At 35.4% G+C, this 18,878-nt stretch overlaps 1 protein-coding gene across 1 annotated transcript; it reads right to left on the bottom strand.

Moving 5' to 3' along the window:
* Positions 1–1,369: 1,369 nt before the first annotated feature.
* On the bottom strand, positions 1,370–6,095 carry LOC133333047 (high-affinity choline transporter 1). The gene is made up of 8 exons (XM_061541381.1): positions 5,901–6,095; positions 4,950–5,057; positions 4,410–4,864; positions 3,983–4,112; positions 3,598–3,919; positions 3,263–3,535; positions 3,065–3,176; positions 1,370–1,666 (listed from the first exon to the last, which is right to left on the bottom strand). Exons 1-8 carry the CDS (start codon positions 6,064–6,066, stop codon positions 1,370–1,372), a joined length of 1,863 nt encoding a protein of 620 aa, XP_061397365.1. The 5' UTR covers positions 6,067–6,095.
* Positions 6,096–18,878: the final 12,783 nt, after the last annotated feature.

Here is an 18,878-nt window from a genome sequence, read left to right as displayed (position 1 = left end):
CTGGTACCTTCCCCACAAATGGTTAAAATTTTCAATATATATAAATGCAATATCAGGCGATTGGAATGTCCGATATGAACCAAACTTTGCACAACCCATTATCTTTACGAAGTCTAGATTAGGTCAATGTTCAATAGTTTATAAAATTGTATCCCAAACCTGGTTGATAAAAACATATATCTTGTATAAAGCTAATAATAAAATCTGTGTGTAATTCCGAAGACGTCCGCAAACCATAGGGGGTATATATCTGTCGGGAACACCGACTGACACTTTTTTATTTGTTCAACTGACGAATATGTACCGTGTGTTTCTTGTTCAAATCAAAAACATTTTCAAACTTCTATCCAAATAACAAGCTAAGAAGCCACATTATGCTATAATAAAAAATCTTGTAAATTTAACACAGCTTATAGTTAGTGAAATACTGTTTTTGTTTTTTTTTTTCATTGCAAGCCTTTTTTGCAACATAAACTAATTCATAGTAATTTGTTCGATAGCAGATAATAAATATTTAAGTGTATATATAATTAACAAACATTATCATGAAATACCTGAGCACTTACAGAACAGTGTTATAACAATTCTCGTATAAGCCATCTTTTAAACATTGCTAATTAATGTTTCGTTTTTTTAGTTTTTTTTTTCGCTTAGCTATAATTTTCCTATATTTGTTCTTTCCTAAAATAAAAAAAACAATATTCAAAAATTTTGAATAACAAAAAACCTAAGCCTTAATATCTTCAATAAAGGTGGTATAGTATTTGTAAAAATATTAACATAACCTAAAAACAGGGGTTTTCCGAAACATCAACTTAGTGTGGATAAAGAAGAAAGGGAGGGGGTTATCTTCTTGGAATTGCTTAATGATGCATATCAGTTTCATGTTTTTTTTTTTAACTTTTTTTGGGGAGGATATATATTTATGTACATTTGTTGTAACTAGTCTTGTTTGTCATGTTAAATATGTATGTATGTGTTTGTATTTTATGCATTATTGTTGGTAACTCTAATTTACCACAGCTGTATTGCCAATCTAGTTCCAAGTGTTTTTTGTGTGTACATTTGTTTTGTTTTTTGTAGTGTGTGGCCTAGGTGTAAACTGCTGACTTTTTTTACTAACATTTTTCTTTGAGTGTATTATAATTTATCCTAATTTAGTTTCTTTTGGTTTTTTTCTTTGGTGAGCGTTTCTAATCGTTTCTAGTTTGTCTCTAATTCGTTATGGGTATTTTTTGTTTTCTCTCAACACTCTAATTCAATTGTGTGCCATTTTGTTCGTAAAGGTGTCCTAATTTTCTGAGTGATTTTCTTTATTTTTTTTTTTTTTTTTTGTTCGTTTTAAAATTGGTTTGCTTTTGTTTTCTGTTTAAAAGGCAGTATTGTCTTGATCAGCAGTTGGCATTGCCATACCTCCACCAAAGCCGCCTCCGCCACCTCCACCACCACCACTGCTACAGGAATCTCTTCGATTTTGTCCTGTAGCAGAGCTGATCATTTTTTGTACCTGTTCTTGTGCCGTTTGTTGATTTAGACGCCTTGCTTCGGCCACCGGAAGATCATCGTCCGTTTCAAGGGCGGGATTAATGCGACCATTACGTTCATCTTTGCCAGCCATTGTGGCGGCGCCATACGATCTACCCAGGGGACCGGCCATAACAGAGAGCTGAGGAAGAAATTAATGTGATATATGTTAATTAAATTTTAATCAGATGGTTCTACCAAAAATATTCTTTAAAAATCCACGCCTATTGGTCAGATGGTTCTACCAAAAATATTCTTTAAAAATCCACGCCTATTGGTCAGATGGTTCTACCAAAAATATTCTTTAAAAATCCACGCCTATTGGTCAGATGGTTCTACCAAAAATATTCTTTAAAAATCCACGCCTATTGGTCAGATGGTTCTACCAAAAATATTCTTTAAAAATCCACGCCTATTGGTCAGATGGTTCTACCAAAAATATTCTTTAAAAATCCACGCCTATTGGTCAGATGGTTCTACCAAAAATATTCTTTAAAAATCCACGCCTATTGGTCAGATGGTTCTACCAAAAATATTCTTTAAAAATCCACGCCTATTGGTCAGATGGTTCTACCAAAAATATTCTTTAAAAATCCACGCCTATTGGTCAGATGGTTCTACCAAAAATATTCTTTAAAAATCCACGCCTATTGGTCAGATGGTTCTACCAAAAATATTCTTTAAAAATCCACGCCTATTGGTCAGATGGTTCTACCAAAAATATTCTTTAAAAATCCACGCCTATTGGTCAGATGGTTCTACCAAAAATATTCTTTAAAAATCCACGCCTATTGGTCAGATGGTTCTACCAAAAATATTCTTTAAAAATCCACGCCTATTGGTCAGATGGTTCTACCAAAAATATTCTTTAAAAATCCACGCCTATTGGTCAGATGGTTCTACCAAAAATATTCTTTATTCTTTAAAAATCCACGGGTCAAATCCAAAAATATTCTTTATCCACGCCTATTGGTCCACTACCAAAAATATTCTTTAAAAATAGTCGACTATTTGTCTTTTTGTTCTACCAAAAATATTCTTTAAAAATCCACGCCTATTGGTCAGATGGTTCTACCAAAAATATTCTTTAAAAATCCACGCCTATTGGTCAGATGGTTCTACCAAAAATATTCTTTAAAAATCCACGCCTATTGGTCAGATGGTTCTACCAAAAATATTCTTTAAAAATCCACGCCTATTGGTCAGATGGTTCTACCAAAAATATTCTTTAAAAATCCACGCCTATTGGTCAGATGGTTCTACCAAAAATATTCTTTAAAAATCCACGCCTATTGGTCAGATGGTTCTACCAAAAATATTCTTTAAAAATCCACGCCTATTGGTCAGATGGTTCTACCAAAAATATTCTTTAAAAATCCACGCCTATTGTTCAGATGGTTGCTCAAAAAATATTCTTTAAAAATCCACGCCTATTGTTCAGATGGTCGCTCAAAAAATATTCTTTAAAAATCCACGCCTATTGTTCAGATGGTCGCTCAAAAAATATTATTATATAGGTCCCTCAAAAATATAATCTCACCTGTTCTCCACATTCCGCCGGCTCTCCAACTCTTTGTACATCTTCAGGTATATTAACTACACAACGGAAAACATCATAACTTGGCGGCAGTTTACCCGATTCGAACATCATTCTGCAATAAAAAAACAACAAATATAACAATTAGTCACTCAATTTCTCTCCCACTGGGGAATGCGGACCCCTCTCTCCTTGACTTACTTTGTCCACCATGAAACTACAACCAATGTCACTAAACTAACCAACATGGCCATTGTGCGGAAGGGGAACAATTGTGTTTCATTCTCGGCATCATAGCCCGGATAATGGATGAGGGCTGGTAAACCAAGTAAAGATTCGCCACCCGATAAGCGTATGAACAATGCAATCAGATATGCAGCCAGACTGCCATAAGTGTTGCAGTGCTTCTTGAAGTGGACAACCATCAGCAGTTGGGGGAATAGAATTACATACACCAGATCGGAACACATGGACCTAAAGAAGTGGTAATAAATTATTATTTTTTATAGAAGAATAAAATTGGCCTCCCAACTTACCATAAACCATAAATGGAGGGTATTGTCAGAGCCATGATTGTGGCCATTATACCCACAACAATAATACCTCCACGCATTACCCATATAATTTCCATTTCGGAAGCCTTCTGTCGGAATATCAGTTTGTATACGTTGCGGGCAAACATTGAGGCTGCCGATAAAACGGAAGAATCGGCCGAAGACATAACCGCTGCGGAGACAGCACCCAAACCGAAGAACGATACAAAATCGGGAGTCAAATACTGTAAGACCATTGGTAAAATCATGCTAGTTTCTTGCACGGTTAGTGGATAGGGTCCAGTGTATGCTGTTTCATTCCAAGCTGGGGGAAATATTCGGAAATTTAAAATCGTGGTGGATTGGTTATAATTTGATTTTTACTTACGAGTAGCTTTGGCAATAGCGCCAATCAGTACCGGTGGGATAGCCATTAAAATACAACCAGCCGCTGCAACATAGGATAATACTTGGGCTCGTCCAGCTGTTTTACTTGACAATACACGTTGGAAATATACCTGAAAATGAAGAAAATTTTTTTTAAAAATCCACGCCTATTGACCTTATGGTTCTTCTAGAAGTTTTCTTTAAAAACCCACGCCTATTGGCCTTATGGTTCTTCTAGAAATTTTCTTTAAAAATCCCCGCCTATTGACTTTATGGTTCTTCTAGAAAATTTCTTTAAAAATCCACGCCTATTGACCTTATGGTTCTTGAAGAAAGTTTCTTTAATAATCCACTCTAATTGGTCGAATAGTCCCTCAACAAATATCCTAATAATCCTTCAGAAATAATTTTATTATCCTTTAACTCACCTGCCACGGTATACCACCAAATATCAGCAACAACCCATAGTCTATATAAAACCATCGTTGATCCGGATCCACATGACCAATCCAATCAACATCCATTGACGATAAACTCTTCACATGGTCATTGGCCCAGGCAAACGGTATGCACATCCATAGGCCAATAAAAATACAAAATAGTTGTATAACATCGGTATACGCCACAGAATACAACCCGCCAAACAGGGTATAAAATATAGCAATGCACGAAGATAGAATAACCGATGTTCGATGATCCATATCAATGATAACTGAAAGTGTGGCGCCCAATGCTGCCAATATGCCAGCAGCCCAAAACACTTCACCGCAGAGTGCGGGTAAAAATAACAAACCACCCATACGTTCACCAAAGGAGTCTTGCAGCGGGTCCAACATTGTAATGTAGCCTTGTTTACGCATCGGGTTGGCAAAGAAAATGCCACCTATGGGGGAAAGGAAAGAAAAAATGGAAACAAATTTAAAGAAAAGGTGAAGCAAACCTTGTGTATATTTTTCCAATCAACTTACCAAAGACCAGACTTAAAGCGTAGCCAAATGGTGCCTGACACCATACCAAGCCGGAGGTGTAAATAGCTTCGGCAGTACCATTGATGTAACCACCACCGACCCAGGTTGCTGGAATAAGGAAAAAAGAAAATTATATAAAATCCACGCCTAAGGCTCTGTTGGACCCTGTAAAATTTTTCTTTAAAAAATCCACGCCTAAGGCTCGGTTAGACCCTGTAAAATTTCTTTAAAAAATCCACGCCTAAGGCTCGGTTAGACCCTGTAAAATTTCTTTAAAAAATCCACGCCTAAGGCTCGTTTAGACCCTGTAAAATTTCTTTAAAAAATCCACGCCTATGGCTCGGTTAGACCCTGTAAAAAATTTCTTTAAAAATCCACGCGTAAGGTTTTGTTAGACCCTGTAAAATTTGTTTTTAAAATCCGCGCCTAAATCTCTGTTAGACCCTGTATTTTTTTAAAGTCCAGCCCTAAGGTTCTGTTAGACCCAGTATTTTTTTTAAAGTCCAGACCTAAGGTTCTGTTAGACCCTGTAAAATTTTTTTTTAAAAATCCGCGCCTAAATCTCTGTTAGACCCTGTAAAATTTTTCTTTAAAAATCCACGCCTAAGGCTCGGTTAGACCCTGTAAAATTTTTCTTTAAAAATCCACGCCTAAGGCTCGGTTAGACCCTGTAAAAATTTTCTTTAAAAAATCCACGCCTAAGGCTCTGTTAGACCCTGAAAATTTTTCTTTAAAAATAAACGCCTAAGGCTCTGTTGGACCCTGTAAACATTTTCTTTAAAAATCCACGCCTGTAGGCCTTGTGATCCCTCTAAAAATATTCTTAAAAAATCCATGCTTACTGCCCTGAACATCCCTCTAAAAACATTCTGTAAAAATCCAAATATAACCAGACCCACTGTGCATAACTAATCCAAACCCCAACATACATGCAAACTTGTAAACACTTACCCGTCATAGTGAAGATACCAACAAACAAGCCAATGGAGCGGCCAGCCAACATAACCTCCTCTTCGGAATCATTACCAGCTTCCTTCTTACGTCCGGCCCAAATACCCACAAATAAGATGAGCAAATAGAAGAGCACAATGCTCACAACACCGGCAATATTAATCATCTTTGACAATCAAAACGTCACTCACTTCGATGATGACGACGTCCGTGTGACACGCAATAATATTCAATCAATCCGAATGATCCAACCGAAGTATTCGATACGTCAACGTCACAAATATCACCCTCTGACTAAAGCGGAAAGTGATTTACTTGTCCGTGAGATGTAATCTTTATGTCGATATATGGATGGATGGTCGGCTGGCTGACTGGATGGATGGACAGTGTCTGGTGTGGATTCTTCTTCTATCGTTGCTATCAATTAAACTATGGCGCAATTCGGCGATGATAATGATAATTTCTTTTCTTTTCGTTTGGTATACTTTTTGTAATTAGTGTGACTTTATAGATTCGTTCGTTTTCAAATTAGTTTGTTTTTCGGAAATTTTTTCATGAAGAGGGCAGACGGAGGTAGAATCTGAAATGAGAGGAAATTAAGTTCATATTTATTAACGAAGTTTTATCAGAAAGTATTCTTTAAAAATCCACGCCTATTGGTCAGACGGTCGCTCAAGAAATATTTTTTAAAAATCCACGCCTTTTGGTCAGACGGTCGCTCAAGAAATATATTTTAAAAATCCACGCCTATTGGTCAGACGGTCGCTCAAGAAATATTCTTTAAAAATCCACGCCTATTGGTCAGACGGTCGCTCAAGAAATATTCTTTAAAAATCCACGCCTATTGGTCAGACGGTCGCTCAAGAAATATTCTTTAAAAATCCACGCCTATTGGTCAGACGGTCGATCAAGAAATATTCTTTAAAAATCCAAGCCTATTGGTCAGACTGTCGCTCAAGAAATATTCTTTAAAAATCCAAGCCTATTGGTGAGATGTCGCTCAAGAAATATTCTTTAAAAATCCACGCCTATAGATCTGAAGATTCTCATAAAAATATTCTTTAAAAATCCACGCCTATTGATCAGACGGTCGCTCAAGAAATATTCTTTAAAAATCCACGCCTATTGGTCAGATGGTTGTTGAAAAAAAATATTCTTTAAAAATCCACGCCTATTGGTCAGATGGGTGCTCCAAAATATTCTTTAAAAATCCACGCCTATTGGTCAGATGGTTGTTGAAAAAATATTCTTTAAAAATCCACGCCTATTGGTCAGATGGTTGTTGAAAAAATATTCTTTAAAAATCCACGCCTATTGGTCAGATGGTTGTTGAAAAAATATTCTTTAAAAATCCACGCCTATTGGTCAGATGGTTTGTTGAAAAAATATTCTTTAAAAATCCACGCCTATTGGTCAGATGGTTGTTGAAAAAATATTCTTTAAAAATCCACGCCTATTGGTCAAATGGGTGCTCCAAAATATTCTTTAAAAATCCACGCCTATTGGTCAGATGGTTGTTGAAAAAAAATATTCTTTAAAAATCCACGCCTATTGGTCAGACGGTCGATCAAGAAATATTCTTTAAAAATCCAAGCCTATTGGTCAGACTGTCGCTCAAGAAATATTCTTTAAAAATCCAAGCCTATTGGTCAGACTGTCGCTCAAGAAATACTCTTTAAAAATCCACGCCTATTGATCAGACGGTCGCTCAAGAAATATTCTTTAAAAATCCACGCCTATTGATCAGACGGTCGCTCAAGAAATATTCTTTAAAAATCCACGCCTATTGATCAGACGGTCACTCAAGAAATATTCTTTAAAAATCCACGCCTATTGGTCAGACGGTCGCTCTAGAAATATTCTTTAAATATCCACGCCTATTGGTCAGACGGTCGCTCAAGAAATATTCTTTAAATATCCACGCCTATTGGTCAGATGGGAGCTCAAAAAATATTCTTTAAAAATCCACGCCTATTGGTCAGATGGGTGCTCCAAAATATTCTTTAAAAATCCACGCCTATTGGTCAGATGGTTGTTGAAAAAATATTCTTTAAAAATCCACGCCTATTGGTCAGATGGGTGCTCCAAAATATTCTTTAAAAATCCACGCCTATTGGTCAGATGGTTGTTGAAAAAAAATATTCTTTAAAAATCCACGCCTATTGGTCAGATGGGTGCTCCAAAATATTCTTTAAAAATCCACGCCTATTGGTCAGATTGTTGTTGAAAAAATATTCTTTAAAAATCCACGCCTATTGGTCAGATGGGTGCTCCAAAATATTCTTTAAAAATCCACGCCTATTGGTCAGATGGTTGTTGAAAAAAAATATTCTTTAAAAATCCACGCCTATTGGTCAGATGGTTGTTGAAAAAAAATATTCTTTAAAAATCCACGCCTATTGGTCAGACGGTCGATCAAGAAATATTCTTTAAAAATCCAAGCCTATTGGTCAGACTGTCGCTCAAGAAATATTCTTTAAAAATCCAAGCCTATTGGTCAGACTGTCGCTCAAGAAATATTCTTTAAAAATCCACGCCTATTGATCAGACGGTCGTTCAAGAAATATTCTTTAAAAATCCACGCCTATTGATCAGACGGTCGCTCAAGAAATATTCTTTAAAAATCCACGCCTATTGATCAGACGGTCGCTCAAGAAATATTCTTTAAAAATCCACGCCTATTGGTCAGATGGTTGTTGAAAAAAAATATTCTTTAAAAATCCACGCCTATTGGTCAGATGGGTGCTCCAAAATATTCTTTAAAAATCCACGCCTATTGGTCAGATGGGTGCTCCAAAATATTCTTTAAAAATCCACGCCTATTGGTCAGATGGTTGTTGAAAAAATATTCTTTAAAAATCCACGCCTATTGGTCAGATGGTTTGTTGAAAAAATATTCTTTAAAAATCCACGCCTATTGGTCAGATGGTTGTTGAAAAAATATTCTTTAAAAATCCACGCCTATTGGTCAGATGGTTTGTTGAAAAAATATTCTTTAAAAATCCACGCCTATTGGTCAAATGGGTGCTCCAAAATATTCTTTAAAAATCCACGCCTATTGGTCAGATGGTTGTTGAAAAAAAATATTCTTTAAAAATCCACGCCTATTGGTCAGACGGTCGATCAAGAAATATTCTTTAAAAATCCAAGCCTATTGGTCAGACTGTCGCTCAAGAAATATTCTTTAAAAATCCAAGCCTATTGGTCAGACTGTCGCTCAAGAAATACTCTTTAAAAATCCACGCCTATTGATCAGACGGTCGCTCAAGAAATATTCTTTAAAAATCCACGCCTATTGATCAGACGGTCGCTCAAGAAATATTCTTTAAAAATCCACGCCTATTGATCAGACGGTCACTCAAGAAATATTCTTTAAAAATCCACGCCTATTGGTCAGACGGTCGCTCTAGAAATATTCTTTAAATATCCACGCCTATTGGTCAGACGGTCGCTCAAGAAATATTCTTTAAATATCCACGCCTATTGGTCAGATGGGAGCTCAAAAAATATTCTTTAAAAATCCACGCCTATTGGTCAGATGGGTGCTCCAAAATATTCTTTAAAAATCCACGCCTATTGGTCAGATGGTTGTTGAAAAAATATTCTTTAAAAATCCACGCCTATTGGTCAGATGGGTGCTCCAAAATATTCTTTAAAAATCCACGCCTATTGGTCAGATGGTTGTTGAAAAAAAATATTCTTTAAAAATCCACGCCTATTGGTCAGATGGGTGCTCCAAAATATTCTTTAAAAATCCACGCCTATTGGTCAGATTGTTGTTGAAAAAATATTCTTTAAAAATCCACGCCTATTGGTCAGATGGGTGCTCCAAAATATTCTTTAAAAATCCACGCCTATTGGTCAGATGGGTGCTCCAAAATATTCTTTAAAAATCCACGCCTATTGGTCAGATGGTTGTTGAAAAAAAATATTCTTTAAAAATCCACGCCTATTGGTCAGATGGTTGTTGAAAAAAAATATTCTTTAAAAATCCACGCCTATTGGTCAGACGGTCGATCAAGAAATATTCTTTAAAAATCCAAGCCTATTGGTCAGACTGTCGCTCAAGAAATATTCTTTAAAAATCCAAGCCTATTGGTCAGACTGTCGCTCAAGAAATATTCTTTAAAAATCCACGCCTATTGATCAGACGGTCGTTCAAGAAATATTCTTTAAAAATCCACGCCTATTGATCAGACGGTCGCTCAAGAAATATTCTTTAAAAATCCACGCCTATTGATCAGACGGTCGCTCAAGAAATATTCTTTAAAAATCCACGCCTATTGGTCAGATGGTTGTTGAAAAAAAAATATTCTTTAAAAATCCACGCCTATTGGTCAGATGGGTGCTCCAAAATATTCTTTAAAAATCCACGCCTATTGGTCAGATGGGTGCTCCAAAATATTCTTTAAAAATCCACGCCTATTGGTCAGATGGTTGTTGAAAAAATATTCTTTAAAAATCCACGCCTATTGGTCAGATGGTTGTTGAAAAAATATTCTTTAAAAATCCACGCCTATTGGTCAGATGGTTGTTGAAAAAATATTCTTTAAAAATCCACGCCTATTGGTCAGATGGTTGTTGAAAAAATATTCTTTAAAAATCCACGCCTATTGGTCAGATGGGTGCTCCAAAATATTCTTTAAAAATCCACGCCTATTGGTCAGATGGTTGTTGAAAAAAAATATTCTTTAAAAATCCACGCCTATTGGTCAGACGGTCGATCAAGAAATATTCTTTAAAAATCCAAGCCTATTGGTCAGACTGTCGCTCAAGAAATATTCTTTAAAAATCCAAGCCTATTGGTCAGACTGTCGCTCAAGAAATATTCTTTAAAAATCCACGCCTATTGATCAGACGGTCGCTCAAGAAATATTCTTTAAAAATCCACGCCTATTGATCAGACGGTCGCTCAAGAAATATTCTTTAAAAATCCACGCCTATTGATCAGACGGTCACTCAAGAAATATTCTTTAAAAATCCACGCCTATTGGTCAGACGGTCGCTCAAGAAATATTCTTTAAATATCCACGCCTATTGGTCAGACGGTCGCTCAAGAAATATTCTTTAAAAATCCACGCCTATTGGTCAGATGGGAGCTCAAAAAATATTCTTTAAAAATCCACTCCTATTGGTCAGATGGGTGCTCCAAAATATTCTTTAAAAATCCACGCCTATTGGTCAGATGGTTGTTGAAAAAATATTCTTTAAAAATCCACGCCTATTGGTCAGATGGGTGCTCCAAAATATTCTTTAAAAATCCACGCCTATTGGTCAGATGGTTGTTGAAAAAAAATATTCTTTAAAAATCCACGCCTATTGGTCAGACGGTCGATCAAGAAATATTCTTTAAAAATCCAAGCCTATTGGTCAGACTGTCGCTCAAGAAATATTCTTTAAAAATCCAAGCCTATTGGTCAGACTGTCGCTCAAGAAATATTCTTTAAAAATCCACGCCTATTGATCAGACGGTCGCTCAAGAAATATTCTTTAAAAATCCACGCCTATTGATCAGACGGTCGCTCAAGAAATATTCTTTAAAAATCCACGCGTATTGGTCAGACGGTCGATCAAGAAATATTCTTTAAAAATCCAAGCCTATTGGTCAGACTGTCGCTCAAGAAATATTCTTTAAAAATCCACGCTTATTAGTCAGACGGCCGCTCAAGAAATATTCTTTAAAAATCCACGCCTATTGATCAGACGGTCGCTCAAGAAATATTCTTTAAAAATCGACGCCTATTGATCAGACGGTCACTCAAGAAATATTCGTTAAAAATCCACGCCTATTGGTCAGACGGTCGCTCAAGAAATATTCTTTAAATATCCACGCCTATTGGTCAGATGGAAGCTCAAAAATATTCTTTTAAAATCCACGCCTATTGGTCAGATGGTTGTTGAAAAAATATTCTTTAAAAATCCACGCCTATTGGTCAGACGGTCGCTCAAGAAATATTCTTTAAATATCCACGCCTATTGGTCAGACGGTCGCTCAAGAAATATTCTTTAAAAATCCACGCCTATTGGTCAGATGGGAGCTCAAAAAATATTCTTTAAAAATCCACTCCTATTGGTCAGATGGGTGCTCCAAAATATTCTTTAAAAATCCACGCCTATTGGTCAGATGGTTGTTGAAAAAATATTCTTTAAAAATCCACGCCTATTGGTCAGATGGGTGCTCCAAAATATTCTTTAAAAATCCACGCCTATTGGTCAGATGGTTGTTGAAAAAAAATATTCTTTAAAAATCCACGCCTATTGGTCAGACGGTCGATCAAGAAATATTCTTTAAAAATCCAAGCCTATTGGTCAGACTGTCGCTCAAGAAATATTCTTTAAAAATCCAAGCCTATTGGTCAGACTGTCGCTCAAGAAATATTCTTTAAAAATCCACGCCTATTGATCAGACGGTCGCTCAAGAAATATTCTTTAAAAATCCACGCCTATTGATCAGACGGTCGCTCAAGAAATATTCTTTAAAAATCCACGCGTATTGGTCAGACGGTCGATCAAGAAATATTCTTTAAAAATCCAAGCCTATTGGTCAGACTGTCGCTCAAGAAATATTCTTTAAAAATCCACGCTTATTAGTCAGACGGCCGCTCAAGAAATATTCTTTAAAAATCCACGCCTATTGATCAGACGGTCGCTCAAGAAATATTCTTTAAAAATCGACGCCTATTGATCAGACGGTCACTCAAGAAATATTCGTTAAAAATCCACGCCTATTGGTCAGACGGTCGCTCAAGAAATATTCTTTAAATATCCACGCCTATTGGTCAGATGGAAGCTCAAAAATATTCTTTTAAAATCCACGCCTATTGGTCAGATGGTTGTTGAAAAAATATTCTTTAAAAATCCACGCCTATTGGTCAGATGGGTGCTCCAAAATATTCTTTAAAAATCCACGCCTATTGGTCAGATGGGTGCTCCAAAATATTCTTTAAAAATCCACGCCTATTGGTCAGATGGGTGCTCCAAAATATTCTTTAAAAATCCACGCCTATTGGTCAGATGGGTGCTCCAAAATATTCTTTAAAAATCCACGCCTATTGGTCAGATGGGTGCTCCAAAATATTCTTTAAAAATCCACGCCTATTGGTCAGATGGGTGCTCCAAAATATTCTTTAAAAATCCACGCCTATTGGTCAGACTGTCGCTCAAGAAATATTCTTTAAAAATCCACGCCTATTGATCAGACGGTCGCTCAAGAAATATTCTTTAAAAATCCACGCCTATTGATCAGACGGTCGCTCAAGAAATATTCTTTAAAAATCCACGCCTATTGGTCAGACGGTCGATCAAGAAATATTCTTTAAAAATCCAAGCCTATTGGTCAGACTGTCGCTCAAGAAATATTCTTTAAAAATCCACGCTTATTAGTCAGACGGCCGCTCAAGAAATATTCTTTAAAAATCCACGCCTATTGATCAGACGGTCGCTCAAGAAATATTCTTTAAAAATCGACGCCTATTGATCAGACGGTCACTCAAGAAATATTCTTTAAAAATCCACGCCTATTGGTCAGACGGTCGCTCAAGAAATATTCTTTAAATATCCACGCCTATTGGTCAGATGGAAGCTCAAAAATATTCTTTTAAAATCCACGCCTATTGGTCAGATGGTTGTTGAAAAAATATTCTTTAAAAATCCACGCCTATTGGTCAGATGGTTGTTGAAAAAATATTCTTTAAATATCCACGCCTATTGGTCAGATGGAAGCTCAAAAATATTCTTTAAAAATCCACGCCTATTGGTCAGATGGTTGTTGAAAAAATATTCTTTAAAAATCCACGCCTATTGGTCAGATGGTTGTTGAAAAAATATTCTTTAAAAATCCACGCCTATTGGTCAGATGGTTGTTGAAAAAATATTCTTTAAAAATCCACGCCTATTGATCAGATGGGTGCTCCAAAATATTCTTTAAAAATCCACGCCTATTGGTCAGATGGTTGTTGAAAAAAATATTCTTTAAAAATCCACGCCTATTGGTCAGATGGTTGTTGAAAAAAATATTCTTTAAAAATCCACGCCTATTGGTCAGATGGTTGTTGAAAAAATATTCTTTAAATATCCACGCCTATTGGTCAGATGGAAGCTCAAAAATATTCTTTAAAAATCCACGCCTATTGGTCAGATGGTTGTTGAAAAAATATTCTTTAAATATCCACGCCTATTGGTCAGATGGAAGCTCAAAAATATTCTTTAAATATCCACGCCTATTGGTCAGATGGAAGCTCAAAAATATTCTTTAAAAATCCACGCCTATTGGTCAGATGGTTGTTGAAAAAATATTCTTTAAAAATCCACGCCTATTGGTCAGATGGTTGTTGAAAAAATATTCTTTAAAAATCCACGCCTATTGGTCAGATGGGTGCTCCAAAATATTCTTTAAAAATCCACGCCTATTGGTCAGATGGTTGTTGAAAAAATATTCTTTAAAAATCCACGCCTATTGGTCAGATGGTTGTTGAAAAAAATATTCTTTAAAAATCCACGCCTATTGGTCAGATGGTTGTTGAAAAAAATATTCTTTAAAAATCCACGCCTATTGGTCAGATGGTTGTTGAAAAAAATATTCTTTAAAAATCCACGCCTATTGGTCAGATGGTTGTTGAAAAAAATATTCTTTAAAAATCCACGCCTATTGGTCAGATGGTTGTTGAAAAAAATATTCTTTAAAAATCCACGCCTATTGGTCAGATGGTTGTTGAAAAAAATATTCTTTAAAAATCCACGCCTATTGGTCAGATGGTTGTTGAAAAAAATATTCTTTAAAAATCCACGCCTATTGGTCAGATGGTTGTTGAAAAAAATATTCTTTAAAAATCCACGCCTATTGGTCAGATGGGTGCTCCAAAATATTCTTTAAAAATCCACGCCTATTGGTCAGATGGTTGTTGAAAAAAATATTCTTTAAAAATCCACGCCTATTGGTCAGATGGTTGTTGAAAAAAATATTCTTTAAAAATCCAAGCCTATTGGTCAGATGGTTGTTGAAAAAAAATATTCTTTAAAAATCCACGCCTATTGGTCAGATGGTTGTTGAAAAAATATTCTGACGTCTATTGGTCAGATGGGTGCTCAAAAAATATTCTGACGTCTATTGGTCAGATGGGTGCTCAAAAATATTCTTTAGAAATCCACGCCTATTGGTCAGATGGGTGCTCAAAAATATTCTTTAGAAATCCACGCCTATTGGTCAGGGAGTACTTGAAAAAAATATTCTTTAGAAATCCACGCCTATTGGTCAGATCGTCCGTCAATGGTGGCCCTGATAGTCCCTCGGAAAATATTGTTTAAAAATACACCCTTTTGGTTTTATTAAACCAATTTTCCTATTTATTTATTTTTTCTTTTGTTTCAAATAACAATTAATTATTAAATTAAATCCGAAACCCCATCAAATCCATTTAACTTTACAGGCTGCTGCTAATTTCCCTTCAGAATTCCCCAATGTGCGCCGGCCGTCGCAAGCCAGTCTGTATGGCACCCCTGGTTAATCTGACTTTAATAGAAAGTAAATAAACAATACCGCAATCCTTTAACATTACATGGTGACATTGTGCTTAGTCCTCCTACACTAAATAATGTCCTTACTGCATGTATTTGTGTGTATGTGTAGTGGTTACTGGTGGTGATTACTGTTGTTGTTGTTAACAAATGTCATGTCCTTTACATTGTGAATATTGTTGTTTTTAATATATAACACAACAAAATATATATACGTAGCAGGATAAAAGAAAATTATACGGCTTTGAAAAAAGGACACCCACCACTCGCATTACAACTTAGCTCTAATGAGCTTCATTAAAAATACATAAATTTCCATTTGATGGATAATGAATGACCCGTTATGGCTGCACTTTTGTTAAGTGGTGCACCACCACATAGAAATGGTAAGGTTGGTATTTTCACTTCCTTTTAAATGCTAAACTATTATTACTTTCGATTAAAAGGAATTAACATTGAATGTCAAATGCTATTGAAATAGGTTATTGAAGTATTTTTAATTCAAATTAAGAATCAAAAGGAACTTTATTTGTGGAATGGTATTAAAATAAATTTAATATTTTAATTTCCAATCTAATTTCGAAAAATATTTAAATAGACTTCAGAGTTTGGTTGTATGCAATATAGTGAGCTGGTTTGACAAATATTCTACGATTGCTGCTCCGCACAGCTTCCCAAAAAATCACCCGAAAAGTATTCGCTTAACTCTACTTTTAGATATTTGGAGCAAAATATGCGTTATTTGTGAAGTGAAAATGCATGAATCAACATTTCATCCACAAAAATAAATGTTTGGTGTGATTTGTATGATTTGTAACGTGACAAAAGTCACATACATACTCCAATAACTACGATCGCTCTATCCACCTTAACAACGAATTCGTATATCGTCGCCATGAGTATCAACAACGAAATCATTGACATTTAGCCGTGCCTTCTACACTACCATATAATTCTCCTTCACGTTGTTACACCGCAAACGTAAGTATTTCAGTTCCATCTACTAAGTGTGCTTGCTATTTTGATATTTGGATCATTCGCAATTATTTTTGTGGATACCCATTGTGGATTCCACATAAAGAAGCTTCGACTTACTGTTCCACACAGAGACATCGGTTTACTGTCCAATGCAGAGGCTTCGATTTAGTGTTCGTCGGATCCGAATCCCGACAACAACCGTTCCCAATCATCATCGACTTTAGACGAACAAAATATACAACAAAAGTATAAAAATTACTAATATTACAATTAAAATGATCAGTTTCAATCTATTTTGAACCCGGATTTGTTTGTAAGATATTCAGAGTAAAGAGATTGATGAAAAATAGGAGAGGCTGGGCACATTCGGTACAACTATTAGAACTCTATATCTCAGTACTTATTCAACAGATTTAAAAACTTTATGTCTGGTTACTGTCCTCTGATATTTAATTTTTACAGCTTCGGTATTTTATGGGGCAAATTCGGCACCCAAAGACATAGCCTGGTAATATTCATTGATATCAGTCTGTATGGAATTCAAATCCTCTATAGGACTTTTAAGGATATATTTTCTAGCGGCGGACGTGACGTCTCAAGGTCACACACACCTTGAGAAATATCTTTTTTCTATCGCATTTTCGTAACTTCATAATGCTACTCTCATAGAAGTCCTGGTCTCTATTTGCAAAAAAAAACCTAGTAGTCGATTTCCACAATCCTCCCTTGATACCAATTTTATCTTTTAAGGATAAAATTACACTACACTTACTCCTTTTTGAATCCAACTTTGTGTAAATGGTTTAAAACAGTTTTATGGTCGATGTTTAGCTCCTAACATGCGGGTCAATAAATCTTAGGTTTACAGGACAGAGAAAATATCAAGGTGTCAATTGGTAATATCACCATTAATTGGTAATATCTTATCATAAAATGGATTCGAAGCCCATTATATGACAAATCTTTCTACCAATAATTATAAATATTTAGGTATATATAAAGCACATGTACTTTATAGGCATATCGAAGGTCCTGGAAAAATGTTCCTAACGAAGTGACTATATTTTAGCATTAAAAAGTATGTGGTTTTTATTCCGGGACATTGGTGCGTAAGCAACTTCCTCACAAAGGCAATCCACCAATTTCGGAATTTAAGGTTCTAGTAAGGTCGAACATATGACATTCTTGCGTGTTTTAATTTTCAAATATTTTTTATATTTAGGGGAGAGGGGGGCACCTTTGAACGTGGGGCACCTTTGAACAGCGCTCATAAAATCTTGGTTTAAAATTTTTCCGACCCGCAACCACATTTTTGTATATGGCAATCTTGTTCTCTATCTGCGTAAACCACTTTGGCTTGCTTTTCAAGTTGTCGAAAAATTGTGCATGGGTGACCATGTTTTCGCAGTGTCATTGTAAACTTTTATTCATTTGGTTGTAAGGGCGCAGGAAGAATTCTGTGATAGTTTTCTTTCGTCAAACAAATTTTTTGCATTCCAACAATCATTTCAAACATAACTAATGTAATTTCTTTCATAAATATTTATTATAAAAAAAGTTATTATAAATTTCCGTAAAATGCCATGGGTGGGGCACCTTTGAACATGCCCATTAAACTCGAGTAAAAAACGGAGTTTTCAACTTTTGGCTTCAATTTCTTAAAATTTCAAATGGGCTAATAAGATTACGAAATTAACTGTATTTTTCACCATATTAATTTGTATTTTTAAGTCATTTTATGTTTTAATAACTTTTGATCTAAATTTTTTAAATTTTGAACATTTTTTATATATTTTTTAATGAATTAATGCATTTCTGATATGTATGAATAAAATACATACATATTTGAACATAAACACTGTAAAAAACCATGTCGTTCAAAAATACCAACCCCTGTTCAAAGGTGCCCCCCTGGGGGGGCAGTTTTGAACACTTTGAGTTCGTCCATTAAAACAGTAATAAAATATATTTATCAAGCTTATAGTATGTCATATGTATATTCATTTTAACGGTTACATATGTACCTATTAGTTAAAATTTATAAGAAACCAAAAATGATAAAATAAAAAATTTTATAAGGCTTGAAAGCAAAAAGTGTTCAAAGGTGCCCCCCTCTCCCCTACTATATTTTTAGAAACATTTTCTTACAGAAATTTTTTTCAGTATATTATTTTCTCTAAAAATTTAAAGAACAATTACTGTTAAAAAATTGAAATTTGAGATCCATCCAATCTTGATGTATATTAAAACATGTTACATTTATTGTAATGTAAATTCGCGAGGAAAACTCTTTGTAGAGAGCATCATAATAGCAGGCAACAAACAATCTGTATGATATGACCATAACGCTCCGAATTGACGGTGACAGTCGTTTCATCGTCGCTTTCGAACAACTTGAGATTTGTCCCTGTTTTTTTTTTTCGTTTCATTAAAGCGGAGTCGACTGTATCGCTTATATAGGGTCATCTTCACTGATACTTTTTTTAC

Source organism: Musca vetustissima, unplaced genomic scaffold, assembly GCF_032173495.1.
Source record: "Musca vetustissima isolate MV318-11 ecotype Yass unplaced genomic scaffold, APGP_CSIRO_Mvet_v1 utg83831, whole genome shotgun sequence".
In the NCBI taxonomy this organism is placed as follows: Eukaryota; Metazoa; Arthropoda; class Insecta; order Diptera; family Muscidae; genus Musca; species Musca vetustissima.
Note: the sequence above shows the minus strand (reverse complement) of the source record. Positions and strands in the feature narration are given on the sequence as shown.

Coding starts and splice junctions, on each gene's coding strand:
- LOC133333047 (XM_061541381.1), bottom strand. CDS start 6,066: ATGATTAATATTGCCGGTGTTGTGAGCATTGTGCTCTTCTATTTGCTC. Junction 3,536..3,597: donor CCCTCCATTTATGGTTTATG/GTAAGTTGGGAG, acceptor CCACTTCTTTAG/GTCCATGTGTTCCGATCTGG. Junction 3,177..3,262: donor GTAGTTTCATGGTGGACAAA/GTAAGTCAAGGA, acceptor TTTTTATTGCAG/AATGATGTTCGAATCGGGTA.